Source organism: Bison bison, unplaced genomic scaffold (genome assembly GCF_000754665.1).
Source record: "Bison bison bison isolate TAMUID 2011002044 unplaced genomic scaffold, Bison_UMD1.0 scf7180017864371, whole genome shotgun sequence".
Taxonomy (NCBI): Eukaryota; Metazoa; Chordata; class Mammalia; order Artiodactyla; family Bovidae; genus Bison; species Bison bison.
This window is the reverse complement of record NW_011494943.1, coordinates 16,423,096-16,447,770: the sequence shown is the minus strand read 5'-3', so window position 1 is coordinate 16,447,770 and position 24,675 is coordinate 16,423,096. Positions and strand designations below refer to the sequence as shown.

General features: G+C 36.1%; 1 protein-coding gene across 1 annotated transcript in view; it reads left to right on the top strand.

Annotated features, from left to right (window-relative positions):
* The window catches only part of LOC105000618, a 122,291-nt gene that overhangs the window by 77,540 nt on the left and 20,076 nt on the right, over window positions 1-24,675 (top strand). Inside the window, 12 exon segments of the mRNA XM_010856563.1 lie at window positions 3,874-3,975; window positions 4,465-4,518; window positions 6,109-6,213; window positions 8,491-8,589; window positions 11,016-11,069; window positions 11,610-11,714; window positions 13,660-13,764; window positions 15,136-15,189; window positions 16,012-16,116; window positions 17,756-17,809; window positions 18,392-18,496; window positions 20,875-20,928. Coding sequence (XP_010854865.1) covers window positions 3,874-3,975; window positions 4,465-4,518; window positions 6,109-6,213; window positions 8,491-8,589; window positions 11,016-11,069; window positions 11,610-11,714; window positions 13,660-13,764; window positions 15,136-15,189; window positions 16,012-16,116; window positions 17,756-17,809; window positions 18,392-18,496; window positions 20,875-20,928 — 996 coding nt within the window.

Below are 24,675 nucleotides of genomic sequence, written 5' to 3'. Positions count from 1 at the left end.
CTTATGGCAGAAAGTGAAGAGGAATTAAAAAGCCTCTTGATGAAGGTGAAAGTGGAGAGTGAAAAAGTTGGCTTAAAGCTCAACATTCAGAAAACGAAGATCATGGCATCCAGTCCCATCACTTCATGGGAAATAGATGGGGAAACAGTGGAAACAGTGTCAGACTTTATTTTTCTGGGCTCCAAAATCACTGCAGATGGTGACTGAAGCCATGAAATTAAAAGACGCTTACTCCTTGGAAGGAAAGTTATGACCAACCTAGACAGCATATTCAAAAGCAGAGACATTACTTTGCCAACAAAGGTCCGTCTAGTCAAGGCTATGGTTTTTCCTGTGGTCATGTATGGATGTGAGAGTTGGACCATGAAGAAGGCTGAGCACAGAAGAAGTGATGCTTTTGAACTGTGGTGTTGGAGAAGACTCTTGAGAGTCCCTTGGACCGCAAGGAGATCCAACCAGTCCATTCTGAAGGAGATCAGCCCTGGGATTTCTTTGGAAGGAATGATGCTGGAGCTGAAACTCCAGTACTTTGGCCACCTCATGCGAAGAGTTGACTCATTGGAAAGGACTCTGATGCTGGGAGGGATTGGGGGCAAGAGGAGAAGGGGACGACAGAGGATGAGATGGCTGGATGGCATCACTGACTCGATGGACATAAGTCTGAGTGAACTCCAGGAGTTGGTGATGGACAGGGAGGCCTGGCGTGCTGGGATTCATGGGGTCGCAAAGAGTCGGATAGGACTGAGCGACTGAACTGAACTGAACTCCTTTGTCATAGATTACTCGGTCATATAAGTGAGAGTTCGTTTCTGGGTTCTCTATTCTGTCCCATTGATTTATGAATCCATTATTGTGCCAGTACCTTATTATTTTGATTACTGTAGCTTTGTAGTATACTTTGAAATAGGAAATGTGATACCTCCAGCTTTATCCTTCTTCCTCAAAATTGTTTGACTTGCCGATCTTTTGTGATTCCATGCAAATTTTAAAATTATTTGTTCTAGTTCAGTGAAAAAATGTCCTTTGTATTTTGATATATACCTTGATATGTGTCCTTGTTAATTTGATAGAGATTGCATTGAATCTGTAGATTGCATTGGGTGATATAACCATTTTGACAACATTGACTCTTCCAATTCACAAACACAGTATATCTGTCCATCTATTTATGTATCTTCAGTTTCTTTGATCAGCGTCTCATAGTTTTCCAAATACAAGTCTTTTACCTTTTTAGTTAGATTTATTCATAGGTATTTTATTCCTTTTGATGCAGTGGGTAAATGGGATTACTTTCTTAATTTCTCTTTCTGATACTCTGTTTTTAGCATATAGAAATGCAATAGATTTCTGTAGATTAATTTTGTATCCTGTAATTTTACAGAATTCATTGATGAGGTCTAGTAGTTTTTTGGTGATGTCACTGGAATTTTCTATGTATAGTACATGTCTTTTGCAAGCAGTGATGTTTTACTTCTTCCTTTCCAACTTAGATTTCTTCTATTTTCTTTTTGTTGTCTGATTGCAGTGACTACAACTTCCAATACTTTTGTTCAATAAAAGTAGTGAGAGTGGTCATCCTTGTCTTGTACCTAATCTTAGCTTTCAGCTTCTCACTGTTGGGGATGACGTTAGCTGTGGGCTTGTCATGTGCTGTGCTTAGTCGCTCAGTCGTGTCTGACTCTTTGCAACCCCATGAACTATAGCCCACCTGGCTCATCTGACCATGGGGATTCTCCAGGCGAGAATACTGGAGTGGGTTGCCATGCCCTCCTCCAGGGGATCTTCCCAACCCAGGGATCGAACCCAGGTCTCCCACATTGCAGGTGGATTCTTTACCATCTGAGCCACCAAGGAAGCCCATGAATACTGGAGTGGGTAGACTATCTCTTCTCCAGGGATCCTTCCCAATCCAGGAATAGAACCAGGGTCACCTGCACTGCAGATGGATTTTTTTTTTTTACCAACTGAGCTACCACAGAAGCCTGGGTTTGTCATATATAACCATTATTATCTTGAGCTATGTTTCTGCTATAGCCACTTTGTAGAGAGCTTTTATCATAAATAAATGTTAATTTTTTCAGAATCTTTCTCTGCATTTATTGAGTTGCTCATATGATTTTTACTCTTCAGTTTGTTAATGTGGTGTATCATATGATTAGTTTGCAGATATTGAACTGTTCTTACATTCCAGGGATAAATCCCATTTGACCATAGTGTATAATCCTTTTAATATATTGCTGAGCTTGGATTGCTAATATTTTGTTGAGGATTTTTGCATCTATGTTCATAAGTGATACTGACTTAAAACTTTCTTGTGTGATATCTTTGTCTGGTTTTGCTATGATGGTGATACTAGCCTTGTAGAAAGAGTTCAGAAGCACTCCTTCCTCCACAAGTTTTTGGATGGTTTGAGAAGAATAGGTGTTAACTCTTCTCTGAATGTTTGGTAAAATTCACCTGCAAAGTCATCCAGTCCTAGATTTTTGCTTGTTGGGAGTTTTTTTTTTTTTAATTACTGATTAATTTCATTATTGGTAATTGGGCTGTTCTTATTTTTATTTCTTCCTGGTTCATTATTGGAAGATTATACTGTATGTTTCTAGGAGTTTATCCATTTCTTCTAGATTGTTCATTTTATTGGTGTGTAACTATTTGTAGTAATTTCATATGATCTCTTGTATTTTTCTGCTATCTGTTGTAACTTCTTTATCATTTCTGATTTTATTGGTTTGGACCTTCTCTTTTATTCTTGATGAATCTGACTAAAGATTTATCAAGTTGTTGTTTTTCAATGAATTAGCTCTTAGTTTCAGGGGCCAGGACCTCTCATACCTTGGGGAGAACCTCTCCAGTTGTATTCATCATCCAGTTGTGGATCTCCCATTCAGGAGTATGAATCTTAACTTTGCTACATCTCTGCCCCTCCAACCCATGTTATTGTGAGTTCCTTCTTTATATCTGTAATTGTAGAACATCTTTTCTGCTCATCTTCCAATGTTTCTCATCAATAGTTGCTCCATAATGACTCACAGACTTATAGAACAAATTTATGGTTACCAGAGGTGAAGGGTGGAAAGGTAGGGGTAGTTAGGAAATGTGGGATTGATGTGTACACAATGCTATGTTTAAAATGATAGCCAACAAGGACCTACCATATATAGCACAAGGCACTCTGCTCAATATTATGTAACAACTTAAATGGGAAAATTTTTTCAAAAAGAATAGAAACGTATATGTATAACTGAGTCACTTTGCTATACACCTGAACCATACTCCAATATGAAATTTGAAGTTAAAAAAAATACCTCTCCATAAATAGTTGTAATTTTAGTGTGCCCATGGAAGCAGGTGAGCTCAGGGTCTTCCTACTCCACTTGCTCACTCCTGCTAGTAGTGAGATTTTTTTTAATCCTGTGAACTGTCCAAAAATATTTTATTTATTGTTTCAAATCTTGCATATACTAATTACTCTTATCTTCTTCTCCAAATTGGACTAAAGGAAAGAATCCTAATATTATTTATGCTGTCAACTTCCTTTATGTATTTGATTCAACGAATCTTTGATCTTTATGCTGAAAGACGTAATCATGATTCAAAGGAATTAATTTTTTAATGTGGATCAGATGTTTTAAGTTTTAGTTTAAAAAAAGTTTTAGTTTCATGAACACTTATGAGGTCCATGGAAGGGCTTAAGAACATCCTCTAAATCTTAATGCACTGTTTATAAATAAGTACAGGTGCACTGTGTAGGAGTATAAGATACACAGCCTTTCTCAGATTCTCAGAAGGTATATGTGTCAAAAATAAAACCTTAAAAATAACTTCTCTGGAATCATTAAATTTGCTTCACAGTCCTGTCTCTTTCTAATTAAGGGAGTGTTGACATCAAAAACCTGGAAACTGTACTTGGCAACATGGGAATCAAGATCACCGATGAGGAACTCAAAGATCTGACACAAAACCTGCCAGTCAGTGGTAAGTGTTTTAGATACCATGGTCTTTTGAGCTTTGTACCTTTAACAGAGGAAGGAAAGAAATAAAAGAAATTTCATGGGGAAGATATCAAGATTGGAGGTGAGAAAGTTAAAGAAGTTGGGAATATACTGTTCCAGATACTGGTGGCATGGTCAGTAGAAGAGTCTTTTGAACTCTGAGAGCAAGAAAGCTGGCCTCTACAAAATAGCCCATCTTTTCATTATCAAATATAAGACTTGATATTTTATTGGGTAGAAAGTCAAATTTACATTTTTGAAGAAAGCATTAATTTTAATATTTATAATTTTTTCTAATCCATGTTCTTTGCTTATTTTGAATAAATGTTTATTGAATGACCATTTTAAATGCTTAACGAAATGCCCAGTACACTTATTAAGTGCTATTGCTAGTTGTTATAATCAGGAGAGGGGAGAGTGTTCTTATGTTAAATCATTTTATGAGATTCACGTTATGTTTTCTGTCTTACAGTTGATAATAAAGTGTCCCTTAAAACCTTGAAGGATGAAGTAAAAGCTTTTACAGGTAGGAATTTATTATAAATGATTTATACTAAATCATGGTTTATGATAAAAATTTAATAGTATTTCCCAATATATAATATGTGACTTATAAATTAGCATATTTTCAGTGTTCATTTTGATAAAATATTTTCATCTACTGACCAACAGATTAAGCTAACATTATCTGGGTTTTATAAGTAAAACAAAATGACTATTTCTTCATTAGAAGTCTTATATTTGATGGGTTTTTTATTCAATAAAGGTATTTCATGAGTATTTATGGACAGAGTAAAACCAGAGTGAAGCATTAAACATAAGTTCATTGTAAACAGCTAATCACATAGTTTTAACAAAATAAAGTAAAATAGGTTATACTCTGATGATTATGTATTTTATTGTACTAACCATCTCTTGTCCTATTTGTAGATAATTGTACAAGCAGATTTGCTTCTATACTTTGTGGTGTTATTCTAAGTATTCCAAGTTAGGAGTATATCCCATTTATTAAGGGACAAAATCTATTTTTGATGTGACCTTTCTTAAATGACTAGTTTTTAAAAAAACTTTTCTATTTATCTATTTATTTATTTTCAGCTGCATTGGGTCTTCCTTGCTTTGCATGGGCTTTCTCTAGTTGCTGTGAGTGGAGGCTACTCTTCACTGAGGTGCACGAGTTTCTTATTGTGGTGACTTCTCTTGTTGCAGAGCACAGGCTCTAGGCATGTGTGCTTCAGCAGTTGTGGCTCATGGGCTGTAGAGCACAGGCTCAGTAGTTGTGATGCACAGGCTTAGTTGCTCTGCAGCTTGTGGAATCTTCCCAGATTAGGGATCGAACCCATGTCCCCTTCATTGGCATGTGGATTCTTACCCACTGTGCCACCAGGGAAGCTCTGATTTGACTTTTTATTAGGAAATCATTCATTCTGCAGCACAAGTATACTTTTAGATGATTTGAAATAATTGGTTTATAATAGCCAGGACATGGAAGCAACCTAGATGTCCATCAGCAGATGAATGGATAAGAAAGCTGTGGTACATATACACAATGGAGTATTACTCAGCCATTAAAAAGAGTACATTTGAATCAGTTCTAATGAGGTGGATGAAACTGGAGCCTATTATACAGAGTGAAGTAAGCCAGAAAGAAAAACACCAATACAGTATACTAACACATATATATGGAATTTAGAAAGATGGTAACAATAACCCTGTATGTGAGACAGCAAAAGAGACACATATATAGAACAGTCTTTTGGACTCCGTGGGAGAGGGGGAGGGTGGGATGATTTTGGAGAATGGCATTGAAACATGTATATTATCATATGTGAAATGAATCACCGGTCCAGGTTTGATGCATAATACAGGATGCTCAGGGCTGGTGCACTGGGATGACCCAGAGGGATGGTATGGGGAGGGAGGTGGGAGGGGGGCTCAGGATGGGGAACACGTGTACACCCGTAGTGGATTCATGTTGATGTATGGCAAAACCAATACAATATTGTAAAGTAATTAGCCTCCAATTAAAATAAATAAATTTATATTTTTAAAAAAAGAAATAATTAGCTTGGCCCTTAACATTAATTTTACCTATGAATATTCCATCTTTTCAAAGGAGAAAAAATTGATTCCAGTAACCTACAAAATGTTCTAAAAGACATGGGAATTGAGCTTACAGATAAGGAGCTTGAGCAACTGATGAAAACACTGCCAACTGATGGTAAGGCATAAGAATGTACCATGCCTCCCAGGGAACTTGATCTTATGGGTCAGCATGAGCAGCTCTTAATCTTTTAATAGTACAGTTTTGCCCCAAAATGCCATAAATTAATAGAAAGACACTTTTGACTTGAGAATAAATTTCATCATTATCTCCTCAAACACAACTTGAGTCATCCTTAAGTGACTAATACTGTCCCTTGGGTCAGCATTAGGTATGCAATATGAACAGTGAAAAATAATAAAAGAGAAAGAAATAGAAACATCAGTAGAATAAAGCAAAAATATTTTTATGTGTTTTGTAGAGTTGCACTATAGGAGAGTTAAGCTAATAAATGTCTCTAATACCAAGTAATGGATAAGTTTGCCATTGTGAAAGATATTTATATTCTTAAATGTCAATATTATGGCTATAAAATAGACTAAATTTTAAAGCACGTCATTAAAATGTAACTTTTTGTAATCATACAATTTATAATTTTTCAATGAATTCTATATCAATTTTCCAGAGATCTGAATTGTACCTTTTCTTACAGCTCATGGAAAGGTATTTCAAAACAGATTGCTGAAGGATTTGAGGAGTAACAAAAGTAAGCAAACATGGTTAGGCCTGTGAAATATCCTCCTCAAGTGTTAAATTCGTATCAAGAAACTATAATACTTTATTTTGCTTCTTGTTTTTCTTCTCACATCTGTGTTTTTTCCTGGTAAAAATCTTTACTTTATCTTAGAAGGAAGTTCTCTGTTAGATTGCATTTTTCTAAATTTTTCTGAAAAAAAATTTATATAAACAAATAAAAGAAAGATGAAAGGAAGAGATAAAGAAAAGGAAGGAGGGAGGGAGCAGGAGGAGTAGGAAGGAAGGTAAGAGGGAGAGAGTGAAAAGTTTTGCCGTGTATTCCAGATGTGACGACAAATAGAGAAAACAATCTGAGAGTAAGAATTGAGGGGGAAAATATAATCTCTACTTCTTTGTGAAGAGTACTGATTAGTGCTCTCTCCTTATAGTTGCTTAACTCCTATCCCATCTAACAGTTTCCTGAGCAGGTGTGCTTAAGGTTTGAGGAGAGAAGTTCTAACTCTTGCTTTAAACTCTTTAAATTCTAACTCTGCTTGTAAAGAGCTGGAAAAATCTATTGTAGTTTTGTTCTTTTCTTGAAAATATTAGCATTTATACCAGGTTATGATGTCATTCTCTTTTACCAGTGTATATTCATGTAACAGTAATACCTGTTACTGTCTCAAAGAGATATCTGCCGTCTTGTGTTTATTGCAACATTATTTACCATAACCAAGACATGGTATGATAGCTGAATGAATAAATAAAATGAAAATGTGGGATGTGTGTGTGTGTATACATGCAATGGAATATTATTCAGCCATTAAAATAGAAAGAAATCCTACCATCTGCAACACTATAAACGCTGCTGCTACTGCTGCTAAGTCGCCTCAGTCGTGTCCGACTCTGTGCGACCCCATAGAAGGCAGCCCACTAGGCTCCTCTGTCCCTGGGATTCTCCAGGCAAGAATACTGGAGTGGGTTGCCATTTCCTTCTCCAGTGCATGAAAGTGAAAAGTGAAAGTGAAGTTGCTCAGTCGTGTCCAACTCTTAGCAACCCCATGGACTGCAGCCTACCAGGCTCCTCCGTCCATGGGATTTTCCAGGCAAGAGTACTGGAGGGGGTGCCATTGCCTTCTCCGAACACTATAAATAGAGAGGGTATAAGTAAATAAGTCAGAGAGAAAAAGATGGACATTTTGTGGTCTCACTTACATGTGGTATCTTAAAAACTGAACTCATAGAAATAGAAAATTGGTAGTTGCCAGAGGTTTGGGGGTGGGGAGGGGAGTGGGTGAAGGTGATCAAAGGATACAAATTTCCAGTTGGAAGATGAATAAGTTCTAGAGATGTGATGTACGGCACAATGATTATTATTAACAATATTGTTAATATTGTATAGTATTTTTGAAAGTTAATAATAGTGTAAATCTTAACAAAAGTTCTCACCTCAAAATTATAACTATGAGAAATGTGAATGCATTAACCATCCTTATTTTGGTAATCATTTTGCAGTATGTACATATGTCAAATCATTATGTTGTACACCTTAAACTTGTACAATGTTGTATGTCAACTATTAATATATCTCAATAAACCTGAATGGGGGGAACCAATAATATCTGTTAGTTGAAGATAGTAAGTGATTTATGAATTTTTAAAATATTTTAGAATCATTCCAGTTTTCTTCCTTTCTCCCTTTCCTTTCATGTTTTTAAGGAGGAAAGGTTCATGTAAGTAACCTGGATACTGTGTTAGAAGCCATGGAGGTCAATCTTACGGAAGAGGAACTTGATCACCTGAAGGATCCTCTGAGTGGTGAGCATTATGGAAAACGTGTGATTTTAAATAGAGGTTGAGTTTGCAGGATTAATTATGACTGTTTCAAAGGTTTTAATTATTTGTTACCCTCCAAAAAAAACCTTTGAATAGCTTTCAGGAGAACAACAACACGGCTCCATGTTTTTGTCCAGTTAAAGCCTGTAATCTATTTCTTAACACATTTTGGGCTGGGAATGGGTGCTAGTGAAAGAGAAAGGGGTTATTCTCCTCTGGTTTTTACAAAATAAGATCTGCAGTGTGTTTTTTTCACTGATCCTTATATTACAGACATCAATTCGGGCTTTAACCCAATTTGTCCAGACATTGATTCATGCATTCTTTTTTGGTCACTGTAGCAAAAAAGTATAAAATAATATGTATAGTGTTATTAATTTTCTAAAACGATATGTAGTATACTTTTGTAAACTAAGGAAAAGTCTGGAAGAATATACAGAAAGCAGTTGTTAATGGTGAGGTATGGTAATGACAGTGAGAAGAAGTAAAAAGAGGGACTATTTATATGTTTGTGTATTTTTTAAATTTGTTATGAAAAGTATGTTTAAATTTCTTTAACTCAATTTATTCTGTTTTTAATTTGAGATGGATGCAAATGATGTGTCAAGTGACAGGCCTTAGGCTGAATGCTTATCCACCATTTAGTTTCAAGAGATTCACTAAACTGACCACTTACATAATTCAGTTCAGTTCAGTTGTTCAGTTGTGTCTGACTCTGCGCCAGGCCTCCCTGTCCATCACCAACTCCCGGAGTTTACCCAAACTCATGTGCATTGAGTCGGTGATGCCATCCAACCACTTCATCCTCTGTCGTCCCCTTCCACCTTCAATCTTTCCCAGCATCAGGGTCTTTTCAAATGAGTCAGCTCTTCACATCAGGTGGCCCCTAGCAAACATTCCTTACAGATCAGCACGAGTCTCCCTCTGCCCACTGCCTCAACACGTGGCAACACAAGGTATCAATCCTTACAAATATTAGAAAAGATGTGTAATTTCAAGAAATAAGTGAAAGTAAAGGACTTTCTGAAGGACTGCTTCAATCACACAAAGCCACTAACAAATGTGGACTTGGAAGAGTTAGACCATTTCATAATTGAGGAAGAAAAATTTTACATGAATAATAATGATAGGCCATTTAAAATAGAATAATTTGGGTTTCAAAGTATTTAAAGGAACGCTTAAAAAAACAATCATTTTTTCAAAATTTATTTTTATATATATTTTTTTCAGAGTTTAAAGTAGTCCATGTTGTTGTTGTTGCTGCTGTCGTTCAGTTGCTAAGTCGTGTCCGACTTTTTGCGACCCCATGAACTGCAGCATGGCAGGCTTCCCTGTCCTTCACTATCTCCCTGAGTTTGCTGAAACTCAGGTCCATCGAGTCAGTGATGCCATCCAACCATCTCATCCTCTGTCACCCCCTCCTCCCCTTGCCCTCAATCTGTCCCAGCATCAGATTCTTTTCCAATGAGTCAACTCTTCTCATCAGGTGGCCAAAGAATTGGAGCTTCGGCTTCAGCGTCAGTCCTTCCAAAGAATTTAATTCAGGGTTGATTTCCTGTAGGATTGACTAGTTTCATCTCCTTGCTGTCCAAGAGGGACTCTCAAGAGTCTTCTCCAGCACCACAGTTTGAAAGCATGAATTCTTCGGTGCTCAGCCTTCTTTTATGGTCCAACTCTCACATCCGTACATGACTACTGGAAAAACCATAGCTTTAACTATGTGGAACTTTGTCAGCAAAGTGATGTTTCTGCTTTTTAATACTCTGTCTAGGTTTGTCATAGCTTTTCTTCCAAGGAGCAAGTGTCTTGATTTCATGGCTGCAGTCACCATCTGCAGTGATTTTGGAGCCCAAGAAAATGAAGGAAGCCATGAAAGTTAAGTGGCTCAGTCGTGTCCGACTCTTTGCAACCCCATGGACTGTAGCCCACCAGGCTCCTCCGTCCATGGGATTCTCCAGGCAAGAATACTGGAGTGGGTTGCCATTTCCTTCTCCAGGGAATCTTCCCGACCCAGGGATCGAACCCAGGTCTCCCGCATTAGAGGCAGACGCTTTAACCTCTGAGCCACCAGGGAAGCCCCAGTGTGCAATAATCTCATTTTCTCAGAAAATCACATCCCAACACATTTTTTAAAGTCAGCATTGATTCTATGGACTATCTATAACCTGAATTTTCTTGGATATTAGGTAAAATAAACTTATATTCATAATTTGAATTTTTATTTGTCATTAATAACTTTTGTAGGTTATTTATTCATTGTTTACTGTTAAATCTTCATTTTAAGTGTATATATTTTCCTTGGTCATCTTATAGTAATAATAACTCTTAGATAAAAACACCTCCTATTCTATGGATTTTTTTCCTGAGTCCTTATTATTGTTTTCCCCTAATTAAACTGTGTTTTACAGCCTATAAGAAGGTTGATCTGAAAAAAGTGATGGATAGAATAGAAGATATTACAGGTGAGGAAGAAGTTACCAAATGCATATGATTCTGATTCTTTATACAATTTTCTATTTTTTCCTGGTACTCTCTATTTCTTTTTAAATTATGCTATTTTCTAGTAAAATGATTGTGATTTGATTTCTAGACTTTGGCTTTGGTTTATCAATGTTTTAACAACAAAACATAGTGCGACGTTTTGTTAGGTCCTATGATCTAATTTTTTCCAAATTAATCTAAAATATTTACTAAAAATGCATGTTAAAGGAATAAAAATAGTTTCATTACTTTTCTGGTAATCCCCCAAATAGAAAATTATGAAAATCCATTACCATGTACTGTGTTCTTTTGTGTCTACTATTAATAAAGGTAAAGAAATAAACACTTCAATTTTCTGCCATAACTGTAGCCAAACAGGACTTACTCAACTTAATAAAGTAGTTGATTAGTTAGGGCTAATAATTAAATAATAATAGATTTCATTATTATATAGAATAATTAAATAGTTCATTAAAATCTCACATGTTACCATTTCTATTTGTTATTTTTTTTTTTTGAAGGAGAGGAAGTTGATGTCAATGACATGGAAACAGTTCTAGGAAATATGGGAATAGAGCTCACAGATAAAGAACTATCAGGACTGATGAATAATCTGCCAGTTGATAGTGAGTATTTCTAATAAACTGTAGTCATCTAGGGAATATTATTGTTAAAGTGTGAAAATTTCTGAAATTACCTCTACCTCATTGCCTATCAAAAATAATGTTTGAATCTGTGTTACATAATTTTATTTTTTTAATATAAATTTATTTATTTTAATTGGAGGCTAATTACTTTAAAATATTGTATTGGTTTTGCCATACATCAACATGAACCCGCCACAGGTGTACACGTGTTCCCCATCCTGAACCCCCCTCCCACCCTCCCTCCCCATACCATCCCTCTGGGTCATCCCAGTGCACTAGCCCCGGGCATCCTGTATCACGCATCGAACCTGGACTAGCGATTCGTTTCACATATGATAATATACATGTTTCAATGCCATTCTCCCAAATCACTTCACCCTTGCCTCTCCCACAGAGTCCAAATGACTGTTCTATACATCTGTGTCTCTTTTGCTGTCTTGCATACAGGGTTATCGTTACCATCTTTCTAAATTCCATATATATGCGTTAGTATACTGTATTGGTATTTTTCTTTCTGTCTTACTTCACTCTGTATAATAGGCTCCAGTTTCATCCACCTCATTAGAACAGATTCAAATGTATTCTTAAATGGTGCTGTTATATCTTAAAATATTATCTGTTCCATTAAGTTTTAGTTTGAGAATCAACAACTGCATCATCATGACTCCTATTATCGAGGTTCAATTATATCTTTTATTACTTTTGATTCTACCAACAGATCCAAAATTTAAGTAAAAATGAATAAGAAAAAGAAGGGAATGATCTAATAGGGGAAAATGAAAATGTCACAAAAGAAAAGGAAAAGATGTGTTTCACTATAGTAGAGTACCAGTATCCTCACTTTATGTAATTTCATTACATGTCAGTTATCAGAAAATGTCTAAGTCAATTCACAAAATATGTCTTACTGAATTACTGGTTTCATACTGTCTAGGAAACTCCACATTGCTCTTCTGTGATCTGAATAGTGCTTTCTCTTACAGAGGGAAAGGTCTATCAAAAAAGGTTGCTGAATGGTATAAAGTTTCTTAAAGGTGAGTGAGAAACCTAATAAAACGCACATCAATCTGAGATCATCATGTTTGGCATTTACACTGTTTCCTTGTGATTAAACGGTAAACCCTGCCACTCAACACTTGTATTATTTATTTTATAGATCAACCTGTTCTTTAGGAGATCATTTCTTATGGTGTAACCTGGAAAGAATATCCATGCTATCCAAATTTTGACATAGGAAGAAATTATCAGAGCCCAAGTTGACAAAAGTTAAGGGAAAATTAGGACATCCTCAGTTAAATCAGCAGCAGAGACTAGTAATCTGACATTCAGACAAAACAAAAAATCATCAAAAACCTAGAAAGTCTCTGAGGAAGTGAAGGTACCAATGAACTGAAAGAGATGGACAGGAAGCAGGCCAGGATGGAGATCAGATCTAAGCAAGATTCCCACTCTTCCATCATTACATACCTCCTTCATGATATCTGTCAAATTCATACAACATTCCTACTACTATTAATATTTTTTATTTTAAATGATTTACTTTTTAACCTGTTTTTTAAAAAATTTTAGTTGTAATGGAAAATCAGCATCCCTTAACATAACTAGAAGTTGACTCTTAAACACAGTGAAAACAAGATAGTATTAGTAATATTGAAATTATTGTCACCTTGCTAAAATTTTCTGAGAAGTTATTCAATCACCTTTAAGTATTTATATTGGATATGCTTCTCATGAAGATTAAGATTAAAACAATGAACTCTAATCCTAACTCCATTATTGATTCTTTGTACTCTTGTAAAGATCTCATTAGGCTTTAGTCTTTTGGATGAAAATGATAATCATAATATTACCTCAGGAATTGTTCATTGCTCAAAATTTACATTTTAGAGACATTAACTTTTTCTTATATATCTCTTTTTATAAGGAGGGAAGATTGATTCTAGTAAAGTGTACACTATTTTGGAAAACATGGACATGAACCTCACTGAAAAGGAACTCAAAGATCTAATACAAAATCTGCCAGTTGATGGTGAGCATTTTAGATATCACTAAACCCTACATAAAAAATGGTCTTATATATCTATTTCTAACAGTCATTTAAAATGCTTGTTTGACATCAAGAAGTATTATGAAAAGCTTAGAAGAAAAACTCAGATTCAAAGAAAGGACACATGCTGACTCTTGCTAGTGTCATGTGCAAATTAGAGAAAGATTTCAGGGTATCTCTCTCTGCTCTTTTTACTCAGCTTTTCCTGAATGGATAGGTTTCACTTAAATCACAGTGCACCTCTTTAGCCACATTTGCTAATGCATGGCATCAGTATTTATTGAAAGGTTACTTAATATCAGTATGGCTAGCTTTTGTTTTATCTCTTTTAGTTCAGCTAGAGTAGACCTGTTCTCCAATGGCAGCCATCACCATGCCTAGTTACAAAATGTTTTTCTTTGAGATCTTTTAAGATCTATTCTCTTAGCAACTTTCTTTTTTTTTTTTAATTCCTTTTTTAAAAAATTTTATTTTATTTTTAAAATTTACAATATTGTGTTAGTTTTGCTAAATATCTAAATGAGTCAGCCACAGGTATACATGTGTTCCCCATCCTGAACCCTCCTCCCTCCTGCCTCCCTGTACCCTCCCTCTGGGTCATCCCAGTGCACCAGCCCCAAGTTTCCAGTATCGTGCATCAAACCTGGACTGGTGACTCGTTTCATACATGATATTATTCATGTTTCAATGCCATTCTCCCAACTATAATCCCCATACTGTACATCACATCATCATAGCTTATTTATTTTATAACTAGGAATTTGTATTTATTTGTAACTAGAAATTCACTCCAGGAGACAGAGGACAGGGAGGTCCAGCATGCTGCAGTCCATGGAGTCGCAGAGAGTCAGACATGACTCAGCATCTGAAAAACAACAAAGAAATTTGTACTTTTGAAAAGCTAGCTTTTCTGCAGCAAATGCATGCATGCATGCTAAGTCACTTCAGTTGCGTCCAACTCTATGCAACCCTATGGACTGTAACCTGCCAGGCTCCTCTGTCCGTGGGATTCTCCAGGCAAGAATACTGGAATGGGTTACCATGCCCTCCTCCAGGGGATCTTCCTAACCCAGGGATTGAACCCAAGCCTCTTAAGTCTCCTGCATTGCAGGCAGATTCGTTACCACTAGTGCCACCTGGGAAGCCTTCTACAACAAATAAATGCTGCTAAATTCAGCATTTATTATACTGATGTATAATGTATACATTATCTGCTGTATAATAAATGTATAAATGTATAATTGTATACATTTATATATAATTGTATAAATGTATACATTTGTCTGCTGTATACAACATTGTTTTCTTATATTCCTTGTTATATTTCTGTCTAATTTATTCCTTTTCTTACAGTTAATGGTAAAGTTGATCTGGAAAAGGTGATGAATGAAGTGAAACCTTTTTCAGGTGAGTAAGACATTAGTAAAACATATTAAATTGAATTCATACCCTGTATTATATTTTGCATAGTGTTTTCTCAATATTATAAGATAAACTTATTAATGTTGATACTTTACATATTTATTATGAAATATGTACACCTTAACTTTTCTTCTTATTTGACTTTGGATTATCTAGGATTCAGCCATGAAAATAAGTGGTGATGTTTGAATAATAAATTATATTTTCTGTTATTTCCAGCAATATTATGCTGGTTTTAACCAATGTTTAGATCAGTGGTCACAAATTAGACATCCATGAGTTTAATTCAATCTGTAGTCAAGTTTTATAAGATCTGAATTCCCTCACAATAGCTGGCATGTTTTCTTTTTGGACAAGGCATGTGCTGTCCACTTTACTATATCCAGTTTCACTCATTTTTTCTATCTCCAGGCTCCTGCAAGCTTTTGAGTTAATAACTGCTAGTGTACATAGTCAAAATCTAGAGAGCCACAAAATATAGGAAGGTGGATATTTTTAGAAAATTTAATTGATAGGATTGCCATAATAATCTCATGATTCAGCATTAAAAACAAAAAAGACTAGATACTTTAAATTACTGACCTATTGCATAATCTAATTTTCTTCAGTGATGTCATTAGGCTTAAGAGACTACTCTCTTTACGAAGAATAAAGGAATAAATTCTGATTCACTATCTGTAAACACTGTTCAAATATGCGAGAATATGGAAGTGAGGATAACATTAAATGAGCCAGTTTTTAAATTTTTTAGATAACTATGATGTCCTAAAATTACCATCTGTTAACAATCCTTTTCTTCTTTCAAAGGAGACAGAGTTGATACTAGTAAACTTGAAAATGTTTTGGGAAACTTGGGGATTAAGCTCACATCTAATGAACGCTTGAATTTGCTGGAGACACTGCCAGTTAATGGTAAGATTCACGGGTGCTACCTGGGTTTTTTAGGAAGTCTAATTTTGTGAAACTATTTGAAAAATTCCAAACAGAGTGAAAATGCTTGAAAACTGTTAAAAAGTTAATGCTAGTACAAAGAAAAGATTCATTGCTTAGATTAGTATTTAAAAATCATCTATCTAACCTTTCAGCTATAAATTATAAGTTTTGCCTTTGCTATCAAAGACAAAGTTCATCCCTGAGCCCGCAGGTTGTTAATCAGCTAGATTTGAAAATAGATTTTTTTTTAAAAAAAGAAGAAGGGTATGTCCCAGATGGCTCAGTTGGTAAAGAATCTGCCTGCTAAGGCAGAAGACACAAGAGTGTGGGTTCTATCCCTGGGTCAGGAAGATCCCCCAGAGGAAGAAATGGCAACCCATGGAAAATTCCATAGACAGAGGAGCCTGGTGGTAGTCAGATATGACTGAGCACACACACACCACCACCATCAAAAAGAAGAAGAAAGAAGGAGCAAAAGAAACAGGAGTAAAGAGAAGATAAAAAACAACAACAACAAAAAATAGCTATGTGTGTTTCTGCAGCATAAAATATATATTTTACCAGTAAGTGGATAATTTTGTACATTCAGAAAAAACTGCAGTTCTTAACTATCTAATTAATGAAATTTTAAAATTTAGGAAAATAAAAAATGTTTTTAATTTCATAACACAAAGATAACCACTATTAATATTTTGAAACCTTTCCTTCTAGTGCTTTTAAGATAGATAGCTAGATACATACATTCATACATAATATTGTGAGTGTATAAATTTATTTATAATGCTTATTTCTTCACAATTGAACATGTCTTCATCATAGAAACCTTGATAATGCAGATAAGCAAAAACAAAACCATCTCTCTTCCTACCTCAAAGCAGTAAATAATGTAAAAAATCTGAGGTTTATTTTTCCAGTTCTCCATCTATAAATAGACATACTTTTTATTTTTGGCAATCTTGTAGATACATTTTGGCAAACATCCTAAAATTTAGTGAGATTGTATTCCTTTAAATAGAGTTGCAAAATATTTTGTTTTGCCACATTTCCTTCCTGCTGCTGCTAAGTCACTTCAGTCATGTCCGACTCTGTGTGACCCCATAGATGGCAGCCCATCAGGCTCCGCCATCCCTGGGATTCTCTAGGCAAGAAGACTGGAGTGGGTTGCCATTTCCTTCTCTAGCGCATGAAAGGGAAAAGTGAAAGTAAAGTTGCTCAGTCGTGTCCGACTCTTTGCGACCCCATGGACTGCAGCCCACCAAGCTCCTCTGTCCATGGGATTTTCCAGGCAAGAGTACTGGAGTGGGTGGCCATTGCCTTCTCCCATTTCCTTCCAGAATATTGTAATTTGAACTCTCACAAATAGTATTTGAGAATGTTATTTTCCTTACATTGTCAATACAGTAAAAAAAAAGAACATCTCATTATTATGATTAGCTTTGTATTCCTTTACCACTGTGAGTGAACATTTTGGTATATCTGTTATCTATTTGCACTTGAAATGTTCTTCAGGCAAAATTTTCTAAATTCTTTCTTTCTGAAATTAAGAGATGTGTAGTATCTTTCTGTTTCCTAAATTCTTTTCTAAAATTCATTTCTAAAATATCTTGTTTTTTTATAGCTGATGGAAAAGTATATCAGAAAAGGTTGATGAAGGGCATAAAATCTCTCAAACGTGAGTAAAAAGCATGCTAAAAAGACTTAATCTGAAACCTTTATTTGCGTTGTCAGAATATAACTCCTCCTTTCCTACATAATTGAGTCTTTATTTATACTTCTTTCAGTAGATCTGCATTTTGACAGGTATTTACCAAGTACTTTTCTGTACTAAGATCTGTCAGGAAACTTTCTTAAATTTTCCTAACTCAGCCCCAGAAAAATAAAATTCATTTTAAAATGCAAACAAAAGGTGAAGAATGAAGGCTGTCAGATTAAGATTTAGCTCTAAAGCAGAAACAATTTGAAATTATAGGCAGCAAAAATAATGACTATTTTGCAGAATATTATGTCAGTCACCTCCAGCTCTAGCTTTTCAATATTCCCAACACAAAACTGGGAGTAATTAATTCTAATTTTTATTGTATTAGCTGAACAAGATGGCATTTTGGTGTTTGTCTTGAAAATGTTAATAATACTAAGGAATGAAGTATTTTTATTGTAATAAAATACATGCTCAGTAAAGATGAATGTTAATATAGAGTGAATATGTTTTAGAATCATTCAATTTTACTATATTTCTTTCCTATCCTCTATTTAGGAGGCAATATTGATGTCAATAAGCTGGACACGTTTTTAGAAAGCATGGGAATCAAGATCACAGAAGAAGAATTCATGGATTTGATAGAAAAACTACCATATGATGGTGAGCATTGTAATCACTCATACTTTTTCAGGCCTATTGAGTCTTTTTTTCTGTCCATCTTTCAATTCAGTTCAGTTCAGTCACTCAGTCGTGTCCGACTCTTTGTGACCCCATGAATCGCAGCGCACCAGGCCTCCCTGTCCATACAAACTCGCGGAGTTCACTCAAACTCATGTCCATCGAGTCAGTGATGCCATCCAGCCATCTCATCCTCTGTCATCCCCTTCTCCTCTTGCCCTCAATCCCTCCCAGCATCAGAGTCTTTTCCAATGAGTCAACTCTTTGCATGAGGTGGCCAAAGTACTGGAGTTTCAGCTTTAGCATCATTCCTTCCAAAGAAATCCCAGGGCTGATCTCCTTGAGAATGGGACTGGTTGGATCTCCTTGCGGTCCAAGGGACTCTCAAGAGTCTTCTCCAACACCACAGTTCAAAAGCATCAATTCTTTGGCGCTCAGCTTTCTTTGCAGTCCAACTCTCACATCCATACATGACCACTGGAAAAACCATAGCCTTGACTAGACGGACCTTTGTTGGCAAAGTAATGTCTCTGCTTCTGAATATGCTGTATAGGTTGGTCATAAATTTCTTTCCAAGGAGTAAGCGTCTTTTAATTTCATGGCTGCAGTCACCATCTGCAGTGATTTTGGAGCCCCAAAAAATAAAGTCTAACACTGTTTCCACTGTTTCCTCATCTATTTCCCATGAAGTGATGGGACCAGATGCCATGATCTTAGTTTTCTGAATGTTGAGCTTTAAGCCAACTTTTTCACTCTCCACTTTCACTTTCATCAAGAGGCTTTTGAGTTCCTCTTCACTTTCTACCATAAGGGTGGTGTCATCTGCATATCTGAGGTTATTGATATTTCTTCCGGCAGTCTTGATTCCAGCTTGTGCTTCTTCCAGCCCAGTATTTCTCATGATGTACTCTTCATAGAAGTTAAATAAGCAGGGTGACAATATACAGCCTTGACTAAATAAGCAGGGTGACAATATACAGCCTTGACGTACTCCTTTTCCTATTTGGAACCAGTCTGTTGTTGCATGTCCAGTTCTAACTGCTGCTTCCTGACCTGCATATAGCTTTCTCAAGAGGCAGATCAGGTGGTCTGGTATTCCCATCTCTTTCAGAATTTTCCACAGTTTATTGTGTACTGAGATATATTGACGCATAACATGGTGTAAGCTTAAGGTGCAGTCTGTTGATTTGATAGACATATATTGCAAAATTACTATCACCATAGTGTTAGCTAACACCTCCAACATATCACATTATTATAATTCTTTTCTAACATTTAAGATCTAGTCTCCAAGCAGATTTCAAGTATACAATTAGTTTTATTAACTACAGCCTTTACCATAATAAAATGTAGCGTTTTGTACATTAATTGCCAGGAGAAATATCAATAACCTCAGATATGCAGATGACACCACCCTTATGGCAGAAAGTGAAGAGGAACTAAAAAGCCTCTTGATGAAAGTGAAAGTGGAGAGTGAAAAAGTTGGCTTAAAGCTCAACATTCAGAAAACAAAGATCATGGCATCTGGTCCCATCACTTCATGGGAAATAGATGGGGAAACAGTAAACAGTGTCAGACTTTATTTTGGGGGGGCTCCAAAATCACGGCAGATGGTGATTGCAGCCATGAAATTAAAATACACTTACTCCTTGGAAAGAAAGTTATGACCAATCTAGATAGCATATTCAAAAGCAGAGACATTACTTTGCCAACAAAGGTCCGTCTAGTCAAGGCTATGATTTTTCCAGTAGTCATGTATGGATGTGAGAGTTGGACTGCAAAGAAAGCTGAGCGCCAAAGAATTGATGCTTTTGAACTGTGGTGTTGGAGAAGACTCTTGAGAGTCCCTTGGATCGCAAGGAGATCCAACCAGTCCATCCTAAAGGAGATCAGTCCTGGGTGTTCTTTGGAAGGACTGATGCTAAAGCTGAAACTCCAATAATTGGGCCACGTCATGCAAAGAGTTGACTCATTGGAAAAGACTCTGATGCCGGGAGGGATTGGGGGCAGGAGGAGAAGGGAACAACAGAGGATTAGATGGCTGGATGGCATCACCGACTCGATGGACATGAATTTGAGTGAACTCCGGGAGTTGGTGATGGACAGGGAGGCCTGGTGTGCTGCAATTCATGGGGTCACAAAGAGTCAGACACGACTGAACGACTGAAATGAACTGAACTGAATCCTTGTTGTAGATAATGGAGCTATCCTTTAAAGTCCAGGAATCATAAATTTTAGAAGGACAGAACATAGTCAATAGCCTTTATCCAGGCTTGACTTCTTAATTTAAGAACTTTGTAGTTTTTGCTTTTTTTCTGAGTTTGGGTTTATCAATGTCTAAATTTTACTGTGTCTTATAGATGAAGAAGACATCAAAGTAGATACAGTGATGAAAGAATTGAGTACTGTTTTAGGTAAGTAAAATATTTCTTAATTCTTAACTGTGTTTTAATGATATTTCTCCCATTCCTTTTTTCCATTAATTTGCTATTCTAACCTTTCATTAACTAAACATTCTCATTTATCTGCTATGATTACCCATGCTTTTGCAACAGAAATACTAGGAAGATAGGCACACAAGACAAGAATTTCAAAATCTGGCCAATAACTGAGATACTATATATAGACATAATTATTTGAATCTGTCATCAACATCACAATTTTCTGGACAATTATATTAGCCTCATATCATTATATGTAGAATTTTTCCCAACATTATGAGAATGTGTCTTTTATTATAAGAGACAATGTTATATTTCTAAATCTGGTATTTACTCTTCATAATTCAATAAATGTCCTTAGGGTCTTGATTTTCTAGCAATAACGTATGCTACTGTACAAACATGTGTTTTGTTTATTTTTTGTAATTTGGATTCATTTGATAATGTTCCATAGCTTGACAACAGCCTTTTCTTAATAGTGTGGAAATATTTGTAGTCCTACTTCCACAATTTGATTCTCTATCAACCAAGGCCACAAGAAAGACAATTAGGAACTGTCCAGACTTTCTCCTATTCTCTGAATAGGACATGCACTGTATTTTATACTAGGCCAGCCAAGGTGAGACTCAATTTTTTTTTTTATTCCCATGAATGAAATGCATTATACTTGGGAATCTGTTCCACCAGGTATTAGCTATTTCCTCAGAAAAGTTTCTATCCCTTTGGACTCTATATAAAGAGACAAGATCTACTGAGACTGTTGAAAAGACATGCACTTAGAATCGTCTCTATAAAAGCTGGCTTAAAACTCAGCATTTGAAACACTAATATCACAGCATCAAGTACCATCACTTCATGACAATTAGGTGGAAAAAAAGTGGAAGAAGTGGCAGATTTTATTTTTTGGGGCTCCAAAATCACTATAGATGGTGACTGCAGCCACGAAATTAGAGACGCATGCTTACTGGAAGAAAAGCTATGACTAACATAGGCAGCATATTAAAAAGCAGAGACATCACTTTGTAAACAAAGGTCTGTATAGTCAAAGCTATAGTTTTTCCAGTAGTCATGAACGGATGTGAGAGTTGGGCCATAAAGAAGGCTGAGCGCCAAAGAACTGATGCTTTCAAAATGTGGTGCTGGAGAGGACTCTTGAGAGTTCCTTGGTCAGCAGAGAGATCAAACCAGTCAATCCTAAAGGAAGTCAACCCTGAATATTCATTGGAAGGACTGATGCTGAAGCTGAAGCTCCAGTACTTTGGAAACCTGATGCAAAGAGCCAACTCATTGGAAAAGGCCCTGAGAAAGGATACTGAGAAAGACTGAGGGAGGAGAAGGGGGTGACAGAGGATGAGATGGCTGAATGGCATCACTGACTCAATGGACATGAGTTTGAGCAAACTCCAGGAAACAGTGAAGGACGGAAGCCTGACGTGCTGTAGTCCATTGTGGTCGCAAGGAGTAGGACATGACTTAGCAACTGAACAACAACAAGAACATACTGGAATTCTTTAAGTTGGCTTGCCAGTAAAAAGCTGAATTATAGAGTTAGGACTGTTCTAACTCTAGTAAAGTCTCTAGTAAAATTAACCTTCAATACGTCTTTATTAGTAGTAAGGGAGATTATGACTGGCTAAGTCAGAGGTGTATGAAATTAAACAAGTAAAAAGAAAAACATGACAAGAATAAAAATGTATGAAAAGTATACAGTGCACTGACAGTCAGTGTTTTTTTTATTCTAATGGTCTCGGGTGGAAGCTTTTGACTTTATGTAATTTTTGTTTCTGTGGAGCTTGGATCTTGGGTCAGCAAGTGACTTACGTGAAAAAGTGAAAATGCAAATGTTAGGCACTCAGACATTTCCGACTCTTTGCAACGCCATGGACTGTAGCCCTCCAGGCTCCTCTATCCATGGAATTCTCCAGGCAAGAATGCTAGAGTGGGTTGCCATTCCCTTCTCCAGGGAATCTTCCCGACCCAGCAATTAAACCTGGGTCTCCAACATTTCAGGCAGATTCTTTACTGTCTGAACCACTAAGGAAGCAACAGCCTGCTTATTGGAGCTCTCAGCGGTCTTTAATGACGTAACTTTCCAGTTCCCATGTCTCTTCTATTTTACCAGAGGTTTTGGCATTCAAAAGACACTGAAGTTTCTAAATATTATCCAGAAGATCTTATATAATCATGAATGATTACCAAAATAAAATTAATTCTCTAAAATTGAATAGATAAATTGGAATGCCCTAAGTAGGTATAGTAGGGTAGTGTATCTACAAGTTTGTTAGCCACTCTGAGTGTTATGAATTTTTGACACAAGAATGTTAAAAATCCATCCAGGAGGCTTCCCTGGTGGTCCAATGGTTAAGAAAAATCACTTTCTTTTTTTTTTTTTTCATTTAGAGAGATTTATTTAAACACATGTTTTATAACTTATCACACTTAAGTATGCATATAAAGAAAAACCACATAAATTGTTCAAGGTATTTGAAAAATTGTTTTACATTTAGAGTTTGTTTGGGATCACTTTTAAACCTTGAGTTGTCAGTATCTGTATTTTTTTCAAATAATATTGTCCTCAGTGTTATCAGAAGCTTTGTTGATATCACATTATTAAAGAATGATTTGAAATGAAATTCACATAATATAAAATTAACCACTTTAAGGTGAACAATTCATTGGAATTTTAGTATGTTCAGAGTGTTTTAACCATCATTGCTCTCTAATGCCTCCTGATTTCTGTCATTCCATACCTATTAAGGCATTTCTCCCACTTTACCTTCCTCATCGCTCCTGGTAACCGCTAGTCTGAGTTCTTTCTCTATGGATTTATCTACTCTGGATATTTCATATAAAAGTGATCATACGAAAAATCACTTTCTAATGCAAAGAACACGAATTCCATCCCTGGTCCCTGATTGCGGAACCAAGATCCTCCATGCCGTGGGGAGCCAATCCCCATGTGTCACAATTACTGAGCTCATGAACTCTAGAGCCCACACACCCGCAATGAAACTGAGACCTGAGGCAGCCATAAATAAATAGTTTTTAAAAATCCACCCAGAAAATAAACATACTATTAGTACATGTTCATAACTCAGAAGCAACTGTATAAAACCCTTTTGGATATGTTCAAAAGGTCCCTTAAGGTGTGGTTCTAATCAAAGTCTCACAGTTATAGGTTTTCTAGAATTATTCTAGTGTCAGAGGAGGTGTGAATTACTCTGATATAATGCACACTTATAGGTTTTCTAGAATTATTCTAGTTTCAGAGGAGGTGTGAATTACTCTGATATAATGCACACATGTCCTAATCAGTGTTTAATAATGTGGCGAATTTATTTCTGTAGCAGTCTGTTGTTCTATGTATTGTTTTAGCAAGTATCCATTTGAAATTTTATCTGGTGCAACTAAGGAGCAATCCTGACTTTGCCAGATGTTATCCTCATTGATATTGTAACCTGATCATTCCAATAGCTTCCTTACAAAATTAGGTAGAATTTTGTGCTTTTAAATGGAATCTTTGAACCTGATCCTACACTTGGTTTTCTGATCTATAAGAGGTCCTTCAAAAAGGACTTTGGGTGCTTTTTTCTTCTCAATAGTTATGTGAATCCTTACAGTGAACAATGAAGGACAAATGAATCCACTTCTGTTCCTCATATATGCATAGTTGGACCCCCGGGCATTAGAAAGGGATCATCACTACGAAAGCCACATCAA